The sequence below is a fragment of the Anser cygnoides genome, chromosome 7 (genome assembly GCF_040182565.1).
Source record: "Anser cygnoides isolate HZ-2024a breed goose chromosome 7, Taihu_goose_T2T_genome, whole genome shotgun sequence".
Lineage (NCBI taxonomy): Eukaryota > Metazoa > Chordata > Aves > Anseriformes > Anatidae > Anser > Anser cygnoides.
In genome coordinates, this window is record NC_089879.1 from 16,997,855 (window position 1) to 17,020,357 (window position 22,503).

The 22,503-nt window shown below is 35.1% G+C and overlaps 1 protein-coding gene and 1 long non-coding RNA gene across 8 annotated transcripts in view; one reads left to right on the plus strand and one right to left on the minus strand.

Moving 5' to 3' along the window:
* Positions 1-8,111, plus strand: part of LOC106041587 (uncharacterized) — a 63,073-nt gene extending 54,962 nt beyond the window's left edge. The window contains exons 2-4 of the long non-coding RNA XR_007165298.2: positions 1,835-1,906; positions 3,059-3,205; positions 7,975-8,111. This is a non-coding gene — a long non-coding RNA (uncharacterized lncRNA). The remainder of the gene's footprint in view (positions 1-1,834; positions 1,907-3,058; positions 3,206-7,974) is intronic.
* The window catches only part of MYOF (myoferlin), a 70,072-nt gene that overhangs the window by 13,598 nt on the left and 33,971 nt on the right, over positions 1-22,503 (minus strand). For 5 of the 7 annotated variants that reach the window (XM_067000983.1, XM_013189606.3, XM_067000982.1 and 2 more), the window contains 22 exons: positions 22,357-22,395; positions 20,484-20,608; positions 20,097-20,213; positions 19,567-19,744; positions 18,600-18,724; positions 17,974-18,080; positions 15,667-15,859; positions 14,492-14,647; positions 13,335-13,466; positions 11,758-11,921; positions 10,004-10,118; positions 9,773-9,878; positions 8,277-8,419; positions 7,970-8,143; positions 6,753-6,864; positions 5,117-5,194; positions 3,639-3,820; positions 3,375-3,533; positions 3,119-3,217; positions 2,650-2,811; positions 1,961-2,126; positions 1,300-1,376 (listed from right to left, as the gene is read on the minus strand). In XM_067000983.1, the coding sequence (XP_066857084.1) occupies positions 1,300-1,376; positions 1,961-2,126; positions 2,650-2,811; positions 3,119-3,217; positions 3,375-3,533; positions 3,639-3,820; positions 5,117-5,194; positions 6,753-6,864; positions 7,970-8,143; positions 8,277-8,419; positions 9,773-9,878; positions 10,004-10,118; positions 11,758-11,921; positions 13,335-13,466; positions 14,492-14,647; positions 15,667-15,859; positions 17,974-18,080; positions 18,600-18,724; positions 19,567-19,744; positions 20,097-20,213; positions 20,484-20,608; positions 22,357-22,395 (2,909 nt within the window). The remainder of the gene's footprint in view (positions 1-1,299; positions 1,377-1,960; positions 2,127-2,649; positions 2,812-3,118; positions 3,218-3,374; positions 3,534-3,638; positions 3,821-5,116; positions 5,195-6,752; positions 6,865-7,969; positions 8,144-8,276; positions 8,420-9,772; positions 9,879-10,003; positions 10,119-11,757; positions 11,922-13,334; positions 13,467-14,491; positions 14,648-15,666; positions 15,860-17,973; positions 18,081-18,599; positions 18,725-19,566; positions 19,745-20,096; positions 20,214-20,483; positions 20,609-22,356; positions 22,396-22,503) is intronic. The other 2 variants (XM_067000984.1, XM_013190062.3) reach the window with 1 other exon arrangement.

Below are 22,503 nucleotides of genomic sequence, written 5' to 3' on the forward strand. Positions count from 1 at the left end.
GGGTCAAGTGATGTCAAACTCTAAAAGAAATTGTTTCACCTTAGAGTAGCATTTAAAAATTTCCCTATCATAGATTAAATCAGGTATTAAAATTCATAGCAGTATTGCCACTGGGTTCAAAGTGCTAAGTTTTTTACTTAAATCTTTTTTCTTAAAATTTCTAAAGGAAATAATCATCTGTACCATCTATAAAGTTTTTATATTAGAACAGAAGGCCTAATTCCGATGAAAATTACAGAATTCTTTTTTGCTACTGTTATAAATTAAATATTCATGACACTTTCCATGTATGAGGAAAGTAAATATAAGAAAATGTTCTAAGAGACTTTAATTATAGTCTGAATATCATGACATTAAAATAGCGAGGAAGAAGTAAAGGAAGAACAATGCAATCAGTAATGTTACAACAGCAGTGAGAGTTTGAAAGTTAAATTCAGTAGTATTTACTTTGGGACCTCTGTAATGATTAAATTAAAAAGCCTGTCTTTTTGAAAAATCAAAGTTGTGGATTAAGAGCCTACAAAACTAATATATTAAGGGGTATAAGTTTAAAGCTTCCTTTATAGTAACAAGCTATCAGAAACTTATGAAAACACCTTCTAACATTGTACAGTCCTAAAATTACTGAAAAAAAATCCTTGAAAATATATTGTCTGGAATTTGCCTTCACTCAGGTTTCAATTCAACAGCAAAATTCTGCAGGTGGAATTATTTTTTTTACCTGTAAAGTAAGACTGTACTGTGGTGGTCCTGAAAGAATCAGAGCGGTAGTGTAGAGAGATTCACAAGGCACAACAGAACAGGAAAGAAAAGAGGTGTTAGCACAGGAAAAAAATGTTTCAGTGTTAAAAGTTTTGGATGACTATATGGTAAGAAAGGGAAAGCCATGACTGTGGAAAAAAAAATGAACAGCTCTAGGTTTGGGGTAACATGGCTTTGATTCTGTACTGACCAAAGCATTAACCTACTGCCAGCTCTATTTAAAGCTGTTCAGTCTGTGTGGGACCAGACTGAGAGATTAGACTGCATCACCAGTGGACAAGTGGGCAATGTTCTATCATATGCCTTCCATAGCTATTGCATGAATTCATTCCTAAGCTACTGGGTGAACTTTATCTTGCACAAAAAGCTGTAGCTTGATGTTTACTATTTGAAAAGAGAAGTAAAAATAATTAATGTATTTCCTTTGCTTTCCTGTCACAAAGAAAGTTTGCTTCATTTCTGACCATTTTATTGTCTAGATAGTTTCTCAGAAATCACAGATTTGAAGAAAATCAAGCATCAAATTTCAAGCATTACCTGGGCTGCTAGCAGTGGTTGTGCATCTTCCATTTCAATTACCGTGTCCTGGCGTGGTGCAGCAGAGAGTAGGCTAACTGTAACCAAAGATTTTATTAAGGCAACACAATTTAGGAAAAATACCTTGCTGAACATTTCCATAGAATTTGAAATCCAGTTACGTAAGATGCAAAACAATTCATTGCCTACATGCTTGGACCTCTAAAGAAATCAATTGCCATGTTCTGCTAAAAATAGATATACAGTATATTTCTGTGCAGTATGCACAAACATTTCTCAAATATATAGAATTACAAAAAGTAAATTTTGGAAAAAATACAGTGGATTATCTCAGCTTCACATTCAGAGCGTTCTTGCTGGAATTGTTACTTTGGTAATCAGAACAGTGGTAATCTCCAAGTAGTTAAGCTCATACTAAAGCAGAACTTCAGGATCCAGTATTCTCATTCTGACAGTGGACTTTCCTTTGCACTCTTACACCACCTCAGAGGTATATTGCACTACTTACTGAGTTATATGTATTTTTTTCTTTCAGATCACACTATCTTCAAGTAAATACTCAATGTGAGATGGCTATTCAGTACAGTATGCAGAGTAAACACCAAAGGTTGGTTATTCTAGCATCTCATAAGAAGCATAATTTTACATTCCATCTATTTACCTTTCATTTGTGGTGCAATGTCTTCTTTAGTACTGTAGGGATCACAGCGAAAACTTTCCAGTAAATCAATAGTACACTGTCCCACAATAGGCTTCCGTCCAAATGGTCTGTGGTCTATTACTTTAATAACAAGAGATGGGCTGTACAACTCCTCTTTTGGCAAAAGCTAAAAGTGAAAGGTTAGATTTTGTTTATAATGCAGACAGAAGGAAAATGAACCAAAAAAAATCTCCTAAATTAGAGCTGTTACTACATTTATTTAATATTAAACTATTATGTTCTATGGGTGTATGGTAAATTAAATTTCTAACCTCATATTATGATTAAATAAAAGTCAGTAAGTAAGAATACTTTTAGTTACTATAAATTTTTAGTATTCTTGAATCTTACGCAGCTCCCATCCTAGCAGTAGGAAAGTAGCCACACACATACAGGTAAATTGGTGTCTTCTCAAATAAATACATCTATACACTGCACTGGAGCATATAAGACCATAAAATTTTTCAACATATGTACAGACACATTTACACTATCTTTATCAGTCACACTCAGTGCCTTGCTTATATTAAGTCAAAAAAGGACATGCAAGTTTTTCTGTTCGTGCTTACATGAACAAATCCTTCACCTTTAAAAGTATGGTGTAACTGTTTTTGCTATAGATAGCTGGTATATAGTTTTTAGCAACGTACAACTTTCATGAAGAGAACAGAAGATGGAAAATTCGGTGTCTTTTTGAGATTTTTGATCACCACAGATTCCACCATTTCACCCCCACATTCCACAATGAGACTAGGAGACATAACAGGTGCCAATTGGTAGTTTTTCATGTTCCGCAGCCCCCAAGCCAGAATCTGTAAAATAAAATTCAATTTAAGTAAGACAGAGAGATCAATATGCTTAGAATGATACTCAAAAAGATGCTCAAAAAGTAGGAAAGAAGAAATGAAGTATTTTCGGTAATAAAGGGTGACTGGCAAAATATTTCAAGGTTGTTTTACTAGGAAAGCTAATGGAAAAAAATCAAACTCAAAAATGCGTATAGAAAACAGTCCTACACATAGTTCTCATTATGATTTTTTTTCCCCTCGATGCAAACAGACAAAGTTGCTATCTAGAAGATGAGATGACTGCACTTGTTACTTTAAAATTAAACAGTACCTCAACAGCAGTGAGTTGAACTACTGGTCTGATTCCTTGAGGTACCATGTAAAGCTTCGGTGCTCTTTGCGATGGAAGAATTGGAAGGTTGGTGCCGCCCTGTTAAGACACGCATATAAGTACTATTTTCTCTCCCCTTCCTTAAATGAAATATCTTGCAAGTATTAAGACAATTCTTCATATTATAACTCACTATGAAAGAATATATATATGATGATTTTATATATACATACATAATATAATAAGAAATACATACTTTGTCTCTCAAAATAAGTTCTGCAGCAAAAAGAATGTCTCCGCTAGCTTTGCCATTATTTATTACGGGATACCAGAGCAGCTTTGGTGTGACATCCTCTTCTGGGATCAACTTCACCAGGGGAGAACAAACACTTCTTCCAAGGAACTCATCTTTACCCTGCAATCAAAAAATAGTAATTATAGCCATTAATGTTACTGTCAAATATGATAAGAACAACAACAACAATAATAAATACAATCAACATAAAAAGCTTTTACGTACCACTTGGTCACTGTCAAACAGTTCAATAACAACATTAGGTGGATTCTCAGCTACTGTCTGTGGGTCACCATAGATCTCAATTTCATTAAATATGAGAGTTTGGTCCCATGTAGGATTTAGAGTTGAATGAATGATCTCAGTTGTTTTGCTTTGATGGAGGAAAGAAACATGAGCATACGGATCTGAAATATTATACAAAGATTGAAAGTATATAGTTACAGACAACCAAAACCTTATGAAGTTGTAAGCCACACAAGCACAATTATCAAATACAGTACCTTATTTTTCTTCTCTTCTGTCATTACCAGTTTTATAAGCCATTCTATATAAAAAAGCCCACTGTATACATCACTCACATTTAGTGGAGCAAATTCTACTTGATTACTAAATAGCTTCCTTTATACAAGTCATTGAAATACCTTGCAAATCACAATGTGAACTTGAAAACTAAAATTAAACATTAACTATATGAAGCTCCTCTTAAACACGGTCTGTAGAAGCTTATCTTGTTGTATCCATTGATATACAACTGTATTGACCCATAAATAATACAAGGAGATCGTTTCAGTTCTGACTCGTTAGTGGCAAATCACATTCTCCCAGGCTCTATTGCTGAGATCAGGCTTTGATTTCAAACATGCTTATTTATATCAACCTCTTCCTATGAAACAGCTGAATGATTAAAGTGGTCTTGGTCCACTGTTTGGCAAGTCTTTAAATCATAAGGAGTTCTGTAGAAAACATCTTATTATTAACAGTTCCTGTACAAATTTCAATTACTGTGAATTTGAGGTTAATTTAAAGATTATCTTCAGATTATTTTCAACAGCTTCTGGCTAGGTACCTGACCGGAATTTTATAAAATTTGGCTAACTCTTCAAACTAGTTTTAGAGGAAAATAAAACACAGCCATCTTGGTTTATCTGTGGGATAAATCTAAGGTACCCATCTTGAATTCTACATACATAAATTAGAAGCATTTATTATCTTCTCTTTGTATTGTTCTTTGTATTCTAAACATTCATCTCAGTAATTAATTAATATAAAATACTGGACACTGACAGGAAGTTGCTGACATAACAGCCACACAGCTTTCTTCATCCTTGCTTTGTACAAGCTTTCTGCAGGACAGTTTAGAAACAGCATGTATGCTTTAGTCAGAAGGAGAAGCTAAAGCATGGGGAAAGGATTGGTCATGGGCAATTCAGACCTCAATCAATTCCCATTCCCTCACTGAGAATTCCATTGGCAGCACTAGGTGCTGCACATTCAGACCACTTATTTTCTTGGCAGCATCTGGGGCAGTACAAAGTAGATTTGGTTCATACATAATGAAGTTGAGTCGTCTTTCCTGGCATAGTTTCAGTAATTGGGACCTATGCACAGAACTTACAGATGTAAGATACTCTGTAAGTAAATCAAATTAATAGTTCATTGCAAAAGTGTTTTTTTGCACCACTAGTGGGATTTTTCCATACCTGAAAAACTGTCTTTGTCTAAAGCCATGAGATTTCTTGCCTGGTAGACATAACAGCGAAGGTGGTAAATATATACTCCTGTATCAAAAATAAATAAATAAATAAATAAAAAGTTCAAATGCATTACACGGACATCTTTTCTGAAATTAAGATATACAAACACTTTAAACATTTTCTTAACTAAAGCACGAGCACTGTTGTAACTTCTGCTTTTCTTTGCTAGTGACAAGTGTATTAGTACCAACGCATTAGCACCTGTGAAAATTTGTTTAACCATAACAACTTAAAGCAGAAATGAAGAAAAAACATACTAACGCTATTTAGGCTTTTTTAGTGAATGATCATCTAAAACTCCTTGTACTCAAAAATTCTTGTTTGAAACAGTGATAGTCTAGCTCCTCCAAACAGCAATAAGAACTGGGCGTTCCAGTACATAATTTAAGTATTCACTACAGCACTTGCAGGGACCTAGGGTTTCACACTTTTTGCTATTAGTTCTAGAAAATTATTCTAATTGCATCCCTCTCTGACAAAAAGATTAAAAATAAATAAATAAATAAAAACGTTGCAGGCACAGTGGAATAGCTCGAAATGAGGACATGAGGGAGGTCCCGACCCAGGACAACGTATGGCTATGTTACTACAGATTTTCTCTGAGGATGTCATCTCTAACCCTTTCAGACCTTTGGAAAAAACTGACCCACTCTATCCACAATGAGCTGAAATCTCTGAACTTTCGCAGGAAAAGAGGCTATGTTCCTCCTACTGTGATCATTACTTGAAAGAAACAGCAAGATTACTTCCTCAGGTTCTGAAAGACAAGAATCTGGGCACCTGTTCCCAGAAGCGAGATCAAGTTCTGTAGTTACTAAACAAACACCAATGTTCCAGTTAGAGATCCTCAAAAAGGATTTTGAGTCTTAGGAGAAGCGTTGGATTGGCCTCTGTTCCTAACACTGGTGGCTCCCACCTCAGTGTTCCCACTTCTGTGAATCCTATCATGGGGATTCCAAGGCATTTTTAGCCAATCGAGCAGGACAAAGTTACTGTTCTGTTCACTTTGCTGACTGACCTATGTGGTCTTCCTGCTTACGCTGGGTCAGGCATTGGTCTGACCCTGGAGTTAGCTGATTAAGTGAGCTACACCAGCAGAAGATTAACTGTGCATATATTGTCTTTGCTGGCTTAGCTTCCTGCATTGTTATGGAAGGATCCTATTGCTAAAATTGCATCTTTCGATAGAGCTTAAAATTAAGCTGTTGCAATGTTTAGCTTTAGAATTCCTGCCCCATAGAGGTTTTACAAATGTCTGAGTGGCATTGAAAAAACTGAGATTACTTGATCCAGATAACATTACCTTATTCCATTTGTTATATTAAAATATGAACTTTATATAATATATAATATTATATAAAATATATTATCATTTATATAATTATATGAACTGAAGACTAACATATTGAAATTACCAACTGGATTTTTTGTTAGTAAGCTAAACAGAGCCTGATCAAAAATTGGATGGTAATTATTGCATGAGGTGTATAAACCTTGATGTAAAACACAAAGAATCACAATCCTGTTTGAGACTGAAAAGAGGCAGAATTGATTTATAAGAAAGGAATTATTAAGAACTTACTGTCAAAGTAGCAAGAAACAAGTGGCGTATTGGCACCAAACACTTTCATAGCTGACTCCTTGGTTTTCTCTGAACTTTTCCCTTCACCATCATCAGTACTAGTGTCTGCTCCCTAAAATTATGTGAAGGAAAAAAAAAGTCACTGCATGCTTACAAATGCAGAAAGCACTTCATAAAAGCGGACTGTATGTGAGAATATACAGGTTTCAGTCTTTCCTCCAGGATAAGGAGAAATTTACCTTCCTGAGTAAATGTACTGTAAAAGATGTTTACTCATGCAAAGGTAATTTCTTGTTGCCACTGAAGCTGTGCAGAAATCAGATCCAGTCAGTTCATCTTCCTTGCCAGAATGTCTTATTGCTAGCGATACACTAGCTACCTCTCAGCTCTTACTGCAGGAGAGGTTGTAGGTCTTTCTGCACTGCCCTGTTGCAGAGAAGTTCTCTAAGGCTACCCTAGCAATAGGATAGCCACCTTGACACTGTAGTCAAAAGAGAAACGGAAATTTTTAAACTCTGTGGCACCAAAGTAAGTGGAGAAAGAAAATACTATCAATGAATCATGGGTTGACATTTGGTGCAAAAAAGAGAAACATGCTAAGGAAAAAAAAAGCAAACTTTCATTAATACTATACTCAAATCATCAGCTCAGAAAAAACAAACGAGCCTTCTCTACTAAGGCTGTGCCTTACTATTATTCACTCCAATTTGTATCTTGGTAAATAGAGCTTACCTATGAAGCTGTGTTAACCTGGAAACTTGAGGTATATTTATATTTTGATGAAATATGACTCACAATATTCTGATTTGTCCTATACTTTATTTTTTTCCTTGTGCTTGGTCACTCATACATGCAAATACACTTAAATTATGTGCAGGGAAATCTTGAGCCATCTTTTCACTTTACTTACACAAGGCTCATCTAGTCATTTTGCCTTTTGATCGAAGTCTCACATAATACAATAATAAAAATAATTTATAATTTGAAGAATCAAGTAATAAATGTGTTATTCAAAAGCCTCAGTAGTTATTTCAGTGCTCTGTTTCAGACTTCAAAAAATTTAAATACTATAAACTGCATTGGTTCCCCAGTTATATATCAATGTATGATTCAGGGACTAAAATAGCTAATTAAATTGTTATTGGTATTTAATTGCTTATCTACTGAAAATTAACAGATTGACCTTTTAAAGACTTTATTAATATTGTGTTCCTTACCAAAGCACCTTCGAGTTTAAAAATAGCTGCTGCACCGTGTGTCTCTGAGGGAGCCATTTTTCGTCTCCATCGTCTTCGACGGAAAGTGTCAGAACTGCGTTGTTTCCAGTGAAATTTCCAGCCAATCAAGGAAGCATATTCCCATCCTTCTTGATCTTCATATGATGACACCCCCTGGGAGATGTAAATCCCTGTTATCCACAGTATTGTATAAATATCATAAAAAAAGGGGGGGGGAATTGCTCTGGCAGACACTATTGCAACATGCAAGAAATACAATCTGTGATTGCATCTCTTTTCTGCTTACCCTTCCTGTTGTTACTGCTTGAGCTGGATCCCTCTTACGCTTCCGCACCAGTCTTCGTCGTCGGTGCGTATGATACATTTTCTCTGCAGCAACCCATGACTTCGGTTTAGAGTCTGGAGGAATAGTAATTCCATATTCCCATCCTAAAAAAAAAGAATTGAATAGTTACTATATTTCTAGAAACACATTCAAGATGCAAATAAGAAAAGCATGAGTGGTAGTTTAACTGCAGAGGGTGAAGATTTAGTCACAAAGAGCTATTTGGTATGTCCTGTGAAGACAGGCTGAGAGAGTTGGGATTGTTTAGCCTAGTTGGTGGTATAGCGGTTAGCATAGCTGCCTTATCGGTCAACGGGTGGTGAGCAATTGCATTGGGCATCACTTGTTTTGTACACATTATTATTATTAATACTATTATTATTATTATTATTTTCCTGTCTTAATAAACTGTCTTTATCTCAACTCACAGGCTTCACTTTCCTGTTTCTCTCCCCCATCCCAGAGAGGGAGGGGGGAGGGTGAGCGAACGGCTGTGTGGTGTTTAGCTGCCAGCCGGGTTAAACCACAACAATAAGAGAAGGCTCAAGGGTGACTTTATAGCAGCCTTCCAGTACTTAAAAGGGGACCACAGGAAACATGGGGGAGGGACTCTTAGTTTAAAGCCTTGTCCTATTATTACAGTCCCTGAAAAAAGAGGGTAAGGTTATATGAGACATTAGGAAGAAAATCTTCACAATGAGAGCGGTGAGGTACTGGAACAGGCTGCCCAGAGACGTCATGGGTGCCCCATCCCTGGCAGCGTTCAAGGCCAGGCTGAATGGGGCTTTGGGCAGCCTGGTGTCCCTACCCATGGCGGGGGGGGGGTGGGGTGGGGTGGAACTGGATGGTCTTTACGGTCCCTTCCAACCTAAGCCATTCTGTGCTTTTGTAATACTGAAACCTTAAATGCCCAATAGCTAGAGAATGATCTTCTCCAACAGATAGCATTTTATGTGCTCTTGCAACTCCAGCAGCTTGGCTTTTAAATAAACAACAATTTGAACTCTGATCATAAATATGTAAGAATTGGTGAAACTGTTACTTTAGTTTGGCTCTGCATGTTAGAATTCAATTGCCAGGTATCTAGGACTCTGATTTTTACTGAGATTGATCTCTTACTAAAATGTTGCTGCAGAACCCTATCAGAGGTTCAACAACAAGTAACAGGCATGTAGAAGTCATAGCAAAACCATGAAACTTCTTTCAAACAGGGATAGGTTCTATTTCCAAGTACACTGTTTTATACATCCAGCTTTCCAATGTGGAACCTCTTATGTCAGTAGACCATTGTTCACGTTAGCCTTTTTACTTGCTTAATTTTTCAAAGCTTTTGACTCAAAACTCTCATCTGCTGCTGCAGTCAAAACCACTGTACAGCTTCTTAGATTATATGATACGCTCTCTAGTAGACACTTACAAATACATTTATTATATAGCACATGAACAGTAAATCTTACCATGCTCATCCACTGCTCGATTTAAATCTGATTTCCAAGCATCATCTTCCCACATCCATCCAAGAGGACATGTGAACTCACGTGGTGGTGGAGCCTTTTCTCCATTCTTTTATATAGAGAAAACACAACAGTTCTGTGCTTTAATAGATGAAATACACTGTGTAGCAAATCATAGAACTCCTTCTCTTAAACCTTCTTTTTCAGTGAAAAGTATTACTTTAGAAATCTCACCACATCTGTGTAACTCTCTTCGGCTGCTTTCCATTCCCCTCCAGGATAGCGACTCTCATTTTCATACACTTCGTCAGTAAACTCAGTATGACCAGCATCAGCTTCAGTCAACAAACTGCAAGCTCAAAGTAAATACAGTATTACACCAAAAATATTTAAGTAAGCTACAAAGAATATATAGAAACAATGTATATTCTGTAATTCTGGATTGTCCGTCTTTGCTAAGGTCTGTTTATATAGCAATAGGAGGAATGCTACTCATGAGCAACTAGCAGGAGTGTTTTAACTGCTGTAGTATTCAGGATCTGTTTTGAACACTTCTTGGAAAAAGTAAATGTATCATACATTTAAATGCAAGGAAAAACAGACTGCATGACAGTTACATGCATTTCTAATTTTTATGTAAGTACGCACTAAAATTGAGCAGTGTTATTAATTTTATCCTCTTTCTACTATTGACAAGGTGAGTAATCCATTGGCTAATACTTTTCTAACATGCAAGTAAAATAAATGAGAGAACATTAATTTACATAAAATAGTCTTTGTTTCCACTTGTGATTAACTGGGATTCAGAAAGCACTAAAATATGTTCTGAAATGCCATCTGCTGTTCAAATAAGGCCATGCAGATTATTGTCCAATAAAAACAGGTATGAAGCATAAGCATACTTGAGCATTTTAATAGTAGTTTCCTTCCAATTATTTGAGAAAATGCGCTATTGCTTTTATTCATCTCGGACTATTCATTGAAATAACATGAAAATAAATACATCCATACCTACAAACGCACGTGATTTTAAAATGGATCAAATAGCACACATTTTCCTGCAGAGTGTTCCTATAGCAACTGTCCCGTGTATTCCTTACCATCAGAACAAGAATTAAAAATGGAGTGAACCTTTCATTTTAAGAAAAAAGCATCTTTTTGGAGGCTGGATTTTGTTTTTTAGACAACTTGTTTACCCAGTCCACTTTAAAGTGTGGCAGTGCAAATGGCTGAACAGGCACAATTTAGGCATTGAAAACTTCTGACTGAGCAAGACTGAATCTGCTGTAGCTGGGGAGGACAGAGAACTCATGAATGAGATCTGTCAGGAGAGGAAGAGTCATATGGCACCACAGCCTTGGGCTCTGAAAATAACCCCTGCCTTAAGTCACTCTGGGAAATCACTTGCAACTTGTTGTTTAGTAAGGGCCATGGACCTTTGCAACATTTAGCAAAATAAACACAAAAAATCATCTATTGTACGTGAACAACCATGCAAATACTATAATAGTGTTGATACATTGGCCTCAGATTTATACCAGATGTCTAAGTTAAGTTTCTATCTATGGAAGATCAATCTACCTAAGGGTCTTATCTGATACCTTCTCAGCAGGACATGAGAACCTCACACAAGTGATCCCCACAATAGCTTTCTAGGCAAAGAAAAATATTATCCATTATTTTAAAGATGGGGCCCTGAGACACTGGGAATATAAAAGCAATATGCCTATTATCGCATGAATACTTTTAAAATGTAACCTGGTTCCTAGGAAGTAGATGCATTCTTTTTGTCATATGATTTACTTTTTTAAAGCATTGTAGTATCTTTAGAGTTACATTACATGGCTTTGACTATTGGCTGGCTTTTGCTGTCCTAAAAAGTTCAGCTTAAAAATCTCCCAGTGAAGAAAACAGAGAGGGGATGTTTTCCTCTACACTCTGAGGTCAACTCCTTTATTCCTGCTTGTATAAAATTAAAAGAATCTGACCTTCTTTCAGGATCAACCATCCATTCTCCTTCCCAGTCCCAGCCCTTTGGGGGTAGAAAATATTCTCTTTTCAATTTGATTTTTCCTGTGACATCAGAAAACTTGTGGCGACCTACAAGTCCTGAGGTACCCCACTTTCCAAAAAGAAGAGCCTGATTTTCATACTGTTTGAGAATAAAGAATAAAACAGTACTTTAGGAACAACAAAGAGATTTTAGATGGAAAAAAAAAGATGTATTACATCACGTTACATGTGTTACAATTGAAACATTCTACTATATATTTTCTTTCTCTGAAATGAAGTATTTCCTTCCCACATTTCCCTGCACTACCTTCATTAATTTCTTCCTTTCATTTTCTCCTGTGTTGTCTTACAAACAATGATTCCCCTGCTAAACTACACTATCTTTTCAATTTAATGCATCTCTACAGCTACAGTCAAACTCCCCCCAAACTAAAGGCTTGTTAAGTAAAATTCTTTTACATTATTCAAACAAAAGTTTCTTCCATTCCCTAAATGTACGACCCTCTCATTCTTTTACATCTCAAACCTCCTCCTATTTATACCCTCTTCTTTTGTAACATGCCAAATTGAAAATAACGGTCAGTCTTATTACGGAAGTTACTGGGGGAACAATTCCGATGTCAGCACAGTTTATGTAGTATATTTCCCTTTCTGCTAATGGTATTATTCCTAGTTTTTGATGGTCTTGAGTTTTCTGCTTTTATCACTACAAAAATTTTGGATTGCTGTATTAAGAGGAAAAAAAGCGGTATTACATAGCCTCTTAAACCCCTACACTTAATAAAAAATGTCTTTGAAAATCCATTGCCTATTGTAAATTACTTACTATAGAACTACTAAGTATTTTAAGTATAGGTGTAATGGTGGCACAAGCCTCTCTAAAAATGCCTTGTTTCATCAACTGATATCAATTACATGTGCCATTAGGCAATGAGGCAGAGAATAGATGCTTGCAGCTTATTATCATAGAAAATATGTATTATATGTGAGACTACTTCAAGTATTTTTATTCCAATTTTTGTTAGCTTTTACCATTGACTTGTTATAATACAGTCTTTTGTCAGCAAAATCTACTGCATTTGACCAGTTTTTCATGTAACAGTCAACTTTTGATAAATCTTCTGCTCCTTCAAAAGAACCATTGTTAAAAAAAAACAAAAAACCACACTTGTATCCGTGTATCATTTGTAGAGAACTGAAGTAATTAATATAGAAAGTTATTCGCATGCCAAAACATTATGTTCTAGATCTCAATCTTAATTACACTGATACCAATCTAAAATAAGCATTTTGAAATCACCAGAGTTACCCAGATTTTCACCTGATTAACCAGTTCAGAATCTGTTCTACTGAAGTTCACCTGGTAGGCACAATGAACTTGATCATTAATTGCCTTTAATGTGGTCTACTTGTTTCAGTGCTTTTTTCAGGATAATAAATCCTACTCTCCCTCTCTGCCAAGCATGCAAAACAATTTCAGAAGAGCTCCAATTTCACTGGATTCCAGAGGTTCATATCCAAGTTTCATGTAAGAAAGCAATGACGGACATACCATTTCTGCAAAAACACTGAACGTTCCCTCTGCAAAGCTATTGAACTTCTTTTCAACTGCACTCAGCCCAAGCCAAATGTTAATTCGCAACTCCACAGGCATTTTGACATCTTTTGTGTTGTCCTGTGGATACTGGCACACACACACAAGGTTATTCTTTGTTATGTTATGCAGGTATTGTAGCTTTCAGTAAAATACGTACAATAACACAGAAATATGAGTAATAATACATGATTTACTGATCTCTTCCTGTACTGCATTTCCTCAAAAGGAGCTAATAAAATGGTTCAGGAAGAAGACATTCTTTAAACGGTACCTCCCCGGGACATGTGAAAACCAAACACAGTAACCATTAGTATCATCCCTGCTCCTGTATATCCTCTCCCAAGTTTCATCCAGTAATGATTTTTTTAACTGGGATGGCAACTTTAAATTTTAGTGTTTTTTGTCAGGAGAGTCTAGAAATGCAGCAGGTAGTCAGAATGGTTCACCAAACTTAGAAGCAGTGCATCATAACACACGTGATTAAGAGTCATGCATAAGATCATTAAAATATGGACTTATCTGCAGTGTAACTAGTAGTACATTAACAAACTCTAAATGCTATTGTTCCACAGTCAGATTGCCTTTTTTCTGGTCAAGCTCATACCACTTAGAAACAGTATCAATTAACTGGAGAAAGGCACTCCTATTCAAGAATAAGACTTAATGCAGAGAGATGTACCAAGGAACTTCTGAGTGTAGACATGCTCTACAGTACATTCAGAAAAACATACAAAACTTTGAATAGGTTTATGGAACTTCTCTGACTTACACTAATTCTTCCCTCTGAAAGTCTCCATTCATGTCCAACCCAAACCCACCAACTCCAATAGCACTTTAAAAGCCCTATCAAAATTCTGAGCTTCTCCAAAAAAGCATCACAGTTAAGGGCCAATGACTGTTCTAACTCTGGCTTATGGCAAAGTTTACATTACAATTTATGTGATTTGTTGAAGAAACTATATGCATTTGGCTTTTATCTGCTCAGAATTTTGATACCTCATCGTTCAGAATTTGCTTGCATGTTCCATCCATGTGCATGTCACACAACACTGCAGTTTAGGCAGTTAAAGTTACAAAATGATTTTGAGAAAAAAAAAAAAAGAAAAAAGTACCTTTAAGAAGATTGTTTGGGTCTTTCCGCAATATTTACCAGATGATTCAGGGCTTGTGGTGGAATACAGCACTTGGTGTGCAGGAACACGAGCATAAGCCAGTCTTTTCTCCCCTCGGATCATCCATATGATTACATCAGGCATACTGTTTTGTGGCTGTGGATTATTTGCGTGGAAAAGAAAGTAAAAGTTGGTAATTAATAGGAAGTTAAACTAACCTAATGCTTAGACAACAGAAACGTAGACTGGTTATGGTCAAACGGATCTCCCATTTAAGAATCAATACTAAACATGAATTAATGATAAATGGAGGAAATTGTTTTACTTTGCAAGTAATGCAATACATAGTTCTGGAACAATCATTGAAAATACCATTAAGATTGTTGGAAAACAAGATGCTCTTGTTAAGAGATTTGTTTCCTACATCTTTTGAAATTTTATCTAGAAATATGCTGTGACCCAATTCATTTACAGTGACTGATTCCAATTGCTAAAAATTTGGCTTGATGTGGTACACATTTAAATGCTTGTAATGTGGTACACATTTAAATGCTTGTAATGCTTGCATGCTAAGGGTAGATGATCTTAAGACTTTTAGCAGAAGACAAATACTACTTTTTTTTTTGAAGCTTTGTCCACACCTTTGTACACTACCTTCCAAATGAAGTTTTTTTTATTAAATAAAAAAAATCAAAGCAGAAATGACAAAGAAAAAACGAAATATTCCTATAATGTCATGAAAACCAATTATTAGAGAGCATAACGCAGATGTTTAAGATTTAGGACGTTATTGAAAATTCAAAAAACTGTTAGAAGTAATGAGCTGCAGAAGTACTACATATATCCTACAGTTCCCGAACCAGCAAGGTGACTTGAAAATCTGGAGGAAAATAAAGGGCAAAATACTGCCAGCTTGTACAGGTAAGAGTCTATTCTAATTCTACAAATCAGTGGTTACTTCCCAACATACATTCTCAGTGAAGCTGGATAACAACCTAGAACAATACATTCAAGTAAATCCTAATTACAGAGGCGCACATATTTACTTTCACAGCATCTAAAATTTCTGTTCTAAACAGAGGGGATATTGCTTGATCAGCAGTGAACATCACACCAGTTTGTGTTGGATGGCTACTTCTAAACTACCTGAATCACTGATGTTGTATAGTACTAACCTCTTCACTCAGTTGCAGTAATTTATCCAACCAATCCTCAATTTCTGTCAGAGTGGCTTTCACATCAGTAGCTTCATTTCTCATCCTTGTTGCTGCTTCTCCAATCTGTTTGAGAGACTTCAGGCGCAGTTTTTCTATCTGAGTGTCAAGGACTGTAATATTAGATTTGCCTTCTATGAGGGGAAATGGTTTACTAAAAAGAAAAATTATTATCGTGGTTAATAATCTAAGTGGATTTTATTTAGCCATACACTAAATGTAACCATGCATAAAGCAGCAAGAGATTGAGTGCTACTATTTTCTTTGATTGAAAACCACCAGAATTAGAAATGTCTCTGCATCTATTTCTGCACAGATTTCCAACTGACAAAGCATTTACAGTAAGCAACAGAAATGCTGTGCTTACCTAGGACGCATGAATATAAAATAGCTTGAGGTTTATGCTTTAATGTATTTTTCCCTGTATATGCAAATCAGAAAATTGTCTCAGAACATACACCTGAATTAGTTCCTTCAGACCAAGATTAGGATCTTTTCTTTCACTGAAATGTAAATTCTCAGAAATTCAATATAAAAATACAGCTTGTATTTATGATAATGAAAGCTATCTAACTCTTTGGCAACAAAACATGGAAAAACTCTAAAACAAATCCATGACACAGAACTTTCAGTCACTAGAGGGCAGAGTACACTTTTTAATGGAATCAAGAAATACTATAGCATTGTAGTAGGGCCCAGAAAAAAGTTTTTAGGTTTTTTTTTATATTTATTTTTTTTTGAGGTGGTGGTAGTTTGAGGAAAAGGCAGCTTTTCAAAGACCAATGACTGTATTCCTTCAATAGATTTTATTAAGAGGTCTCTAATATGATGATTAAAAAAACAATTAAAAAAAATCCAGAGACACTGCCAAGTTTGGAAAGGATGATACTCCTTTGACCTAGTTTTAATAACAAGTCATGTATTTCTGACTGACTCCGGAAAACCTTATTACTGACTGTTGCACTTACAGTTAGTTAGTTCTGCTAATCTGAATGGAAATGCTATCTGCCCTGGGTTAAAGTATTTACACTTGATTCAAATGTACCAGATCAGAACTTCCAGAAAATCATCACATTTCAGGTTTAAATGGTGCACTGAAAACTCTTTCAAACTCCTACTCTACTTAAAACTTTAACATGATAAAGAACATTTTTCATGAATTCAACCCAGGGTATTATACCTTTGGGACAGCTTTCATGTGTTTCCTGAAAACACCATAAAGGGCACCATATCCTGCAAACAATAGGAAGCTAATGTGGTTGATACATCTGGGTGCTAATGCTATTTAATAAAATAATAGCCTGAATAACAGTGCAGATATGTCAGAGGATGGCATGTTATAACTGATATAAGGCCTCGAGTTCCTACGTTCTCTAGATGGCTCCATGCAACAACAGTTTGCCCTTCACATTTTGCTTTCCTGAAGTATGTCAGTTCTTTCTCTGATTTTTCTGTATGAAAGCATGCATTCTATAAAGCTACTAGTTTATATTTTGACATAAGCTTTCTATAATAAAATTCTTTGCTAATGTATATCAGCTTCCATTGCATTTGCTTTTTCCTATGTTCATTTTTGTTTTGGCTCTTCAGCTTGATGAGTTAGTTCTCTCATTTCATGTTTTTTGCTATTTTCTCTAATGAATAATAACCGTTCTTTCATTTTTCCTTACCTTTTCTCCTTCTTTTTCTCATACAGTTCCTTCCTTCCTCTTTTTAAACCCTAAGTGGCAACTCATATTGCCTTCTCTGACCACTCCCATACACTGAGACATGTTGACTAAAGGATCACTCAAAAACGTCATCTTTATGACCCTTAAGCTCTAAACTGCTTTTACATTTTTTTGTTCTGTGCTTACCAGTAAATAATGGAATTTCTTCCTTCTTCAGTTTCACAAATAACTTTGAAATTTAGGTAAACAAAATGTACACGAGGAATTCTAAAGGTATGGTGACAGATAGCAGAGAGCCACGATTTCACATTTGCACAATACCTTTTTTTTTTTTGTTTATTTCAAGATATGCTGTTTTACTGCTGTCATTGACTAAGAGTGGAGAATTATAAAACTAGACAGATGACTTCACTGGCAATATCTGTGCTGCTTTACTACTTTCAGAGACTTAGAATTGCAGTTTTCAGGTCAGTTCATAGCAGTAATCAGTTTTATAGTCCTTAGAATTTGTTTTCTGACTTAGTAAAGGCAACAGAGAAGATTCCAAGCAGGCCTAGAATGATAAGGCAAGAGATAAAAAAGAACGCGGTACTTTTACCTTATATCTTCTGTAAGTTCATCAATCAGCTTCAACCACATCTCAGCTAATCGGTTTTCAGAAATTTTAGCCTGCATTCCTGATTTTAAGGTGGTTAAGTTGGATTGCTGTGGAATTTTAAATGAAAAGATTTGCACTTACAAACTTCCATTGTGATATTATAGTCAACTCAATTTTTAAGGCTTTATTTGATCTCACTTATTTGAATGTATAAATCCCAAATCAAAAAAGACTAAGATGTTCAAACCTGATACATATTTAAGAGGACTCTGTATATTCTTTCACACTGTATTTAACACTAATAATGTTGCACCTAATTTCCAAATCAATTACAGTTATACAAAATTAACATGCCCCTAACTAAGAAGACTTCCTTCCTGTGGGACCTTCCTGCAGATTCAAGCATGAGAGCATTGGGCGTTGCCAGAATACACAACTATGATTAGCAGTGCCCTTTGTGACACAGTTCTATGTTTAATTTTGAATAGGAAAAAAAGAATTAAAGAAAAAAAAAAATGTTCCACAATTTGCATACAATGTCACTTTTGATTATACCTCTTTATTTTTTATTTTTTTTAAAAAATAGAAAAACAGAAAACCATATCAGCAAAAAGAAAGTTACTTACCAGTCTTTCAACCATATTTAGGATTACATTCACAGGGTCTAATCTATGACTTATGTCCTCCCAAAAGGAAGTCAGTGTTACTACTGGCTTTGTGTTCGCCCATGGCAAATAGTAATAATAATTACCTGGTGTGAAACATCTGTATGTTAGAACTCATGGCAGAGACACATACTGTACATTGTACAAGTTGCTCTTTTTTTCACTTAGGCACTATAATTCATGATGAATGCACATGCTTGTCCAAACTTATCAAAGGATTTAAATTTTTCAGCCAACACAGCATCTGCTGAATGTTAAGCTTTTACCTCAAATTGTTTCAAATTCAGTGGATTTTTTTAATCAATAAATCATCTGTTAATATGTTCATTATTCTATCCAGTAACTTACTGATGTTGATAGAAAATTGATGTGTTTCTCTGAAATAAAATGTTCAAATAATCATTTTACCAGACTAAAACTGATCACTTCATTTAATAGGCAGAAAAAATAATTTCTACTGTTTGCATTTAATAAAACAAAAGTTAAAGCCAAAACATATTTTTCTGTGATCTGGGTAGGTTGTTTTCTTCTAGGCTGCCAGACCCTTGGTTAAAAAGGTAAGTTTTTATTATTTTTTAAATCAGAATGTTCTGATGGTATTTTCCCATCTTAATCCCTTGCTTGTAGATACCTGTAAAATACTGTGATTTTTTTCTTGCCAGTTTTCCTGTCTACATCTAGTGCACAGTCAAAGATCTCACTGAATTCTACAAAAATATCTTTAATACCATCAGTAGGCTTTGCAGTGTTTATTAACAAAATATAACTTTTCATCAAAGGCCATGAGGAACCAAGCATTATTTTCTGTCACATTTTCAGTAATTTTTACTGGGGTAAGAACTGTCATTCCAAAGCTAGAGAATAAACACCCTGCACCTTCAAAAGAGCCTTTTACATGGCTTTATCCCCATACCAGCAGCATCCTTACCATCAAAAACAGCACGACTGTACTGAGTTGTTGATGCCAAAGGCTTACAGGTGGTATCAAACTTGTTGCCATAGTTACCAATGCTAACTTCAAACTGGATAGGCTCGCCAGTGTCTTGCAGCATGGTAGCAGAATGAAAGACAGCAGCCAAGCAGAACTTTCGTCTGCGCTGGTATTTCTACAACAAGAACCTTTTTAGTTGTATTGACATATTTCTAAAATAGAATCCACTATCACAGAAAACGGTAATATTTTTTTCAATGGAAATAATGATTTTAATATTTTTGCTAGTTTCTGAGATGTACCAAAAATACATCCGTTGTATAAAAAATTATTGTTTGAGATTATAAAAATGTCTCAACATGTCATGCTACCAGTGTCATACATTTTTGTAACCACACCATAAAAAAGCACCTCTTAATTCTAAGATTCAACTCAACTGCTTCAATTTTTAAGTCAAACCAGTCTCCAAAACTAACCAGACAAGGCTCATTTCCATTACCAACAGTGACAGTAAAACAAGAATTTACCTCTACAACCAGTATGTCATCATTAGGAATCATATCTAACTTTTTATTAACAGGTTTGCTTTCAAGTACTGTTGATAGCTCAACCAGAATTCTCCCTCTGTAAGCAACTCCTTCTCCCTGTAAAATAACGAGACATTTAATCCAGTTTTATAAAATGTAGAGATGCAGATAGTGAAAATCACCAAAACCACTGCTGCTCCTTCAAAAAATACATAAAAAACATAATATTATGTCATACTATCTTGCTAATCATAAATACAAATTATTATTCAAAAAGAAACACCAAAAGTAGCATAATGTGAAACAAACATTAAAATGAATGAATTCTTTAATTAAAAATAATTGGGTTTAATCCTTTTATTAAAAACAGTGAATAAAGAAACTGACCTTTCCAAAGTTTAATTCATCATATGGATCTGGAAATCCAGTGTATTCTCTTGGACTTCCATAAAAGTTTAGGTAGCAAGGCCCAAATGTTGGTAAAAAGCCTACTTCTGCTTCTCCAGTGTTTGCTAACAGGAAAACATCAACATTTTATTTTTGTTAATTATCATTCAGAGCCAGAAAAGCAATCACCGTTACTTTGAAATCCAACAGAACAAATGTTAGATATTAGTCAGGTATTAGTTATTAGTGAAGTAAGAACACTATTTCTGGGTATGCAATATGAATTTAAAGTAGTTATATCAATGACTGTATTTCTTCCTAACTTCCTCTGTCCTTGTACAATATTTACTATATACTACTTCATGCAGTAGAAAACCCCACAGAATAAACAGAACTTCTGCCCCACTTCAAATATCAGGTTTTCATTAATGTGAAAGAGTAGTATACTCTTATGTTAATGGAAAAACATCGCATACAAATAAATGAAACTGAGTAACATGACATTTGCATTCACTTAAGTGCACAGGTCATTACCGCTCTCGCTAAACAGCTACAATAAAGATGCATACCATATCACAAAAATCTAGTATTTAGCAAAATTAATCCTACTGTTTCTAATGTAGTATATTTTTTTCTGTGGTTATACTTCATGGTAAAACACAGGCTATTGCAGACTCTGTAACTGCGACAATGCAGAATACTGAACAAACTACCTTTTAAATAAGTTAGAATTCATGCAAGACTGAAAGTCTGCAAACTCGGTTAATTCTCAGTTAATCACTACAACAATAAGCTCCATTTTATATCCTATTTTTATTCCGCAGCTAAGAAAAGTACTGCATAGTTATGACCGAACAGGAAAGATTCTATATTCTATTTCTTGCTGTTTCGTAACTCTTGTCTTGTTTAAATGATCCCAGTGTAAAAAAAAGATCACAGTCAGGTTCTAAACCTTGCAACATAAATCAGTTAGAATAATCTGCAGCACAATGAATGACACATTTATCACAGCAAAGGATAGCTGAGGTAAGAAAGTGAAAATAAAGGGTTATGCCTTCCATGACTGCCACAGTGACAGGTGACAGAAATGAATAATAAAAATTAATGTCATGTCTTGATACAATTTTCCGTCAAAGACATTTAAAATCTGCAAAACATGAAATAAAGATTTGCACTTCTCTATCTTGCATCCTTTTGCCTTTTTTTTTTTTTTTTAGAAAGCTTAAGGTCTCATTACAGAAAGCAATTTCAAAACACTACTTCGATCTTCAATTTAAAATTACTTTATTAAGAAAGAAAAATTATAAACTAAGTATTTGGGTGGATGAATGCGTTTGTTACCTTTGAACTGCACTCCAACTGTATTTATTTCTCACTATATCAATATTTAACACAAAATTTTTCAAAACTGGATGTTAATCCATACAGTTACATTGAGCCATCTCTCCACAGGTTGTAACAGAATCAGATATCATTTTTCAAACTTATACAGCTATCTAAGCATAAGCAAAGCAAGCACTAATTATTTTATGCAGTTATTTACTTCTATAGGGCTCTGCAGCTGGAAGCATAGTTTTGATCTCACTGCTATGTTAAAAATTGCAAGCCATTGTTAGAGCACTTTAAAATTGAAGCGACTGCATAGTCAACTCTAAAACACAGCCTGAAGCACCAGCCAAACAGAAATATTTTCAAACAAGTTCCAGTGCCAAAACTGTTTTATAAAGTTAGCAGTGTTTGATACTTTTTAATAACAATGGTGAAGCCCTTCGCAATTTTTTTATTTTATTTTTTAAGATGATGCGTTTTCTCAAGCAATACTTCTCAGTTTGGGCAATGGAAAGAAAAATCAGTTATAGACCAAGATATAAACCTTCATATGATGAAGCCCCAGTTCCCGAAGATGAAAATTCTATATTATAAAAACAGAAGATGTTACATGACAGGAGACAATAGCATTTAAAAAATAAATACAACAAAAAGCCCTCTGCTTTAAAAATAAAGTTGAAGGCCTGAGAAA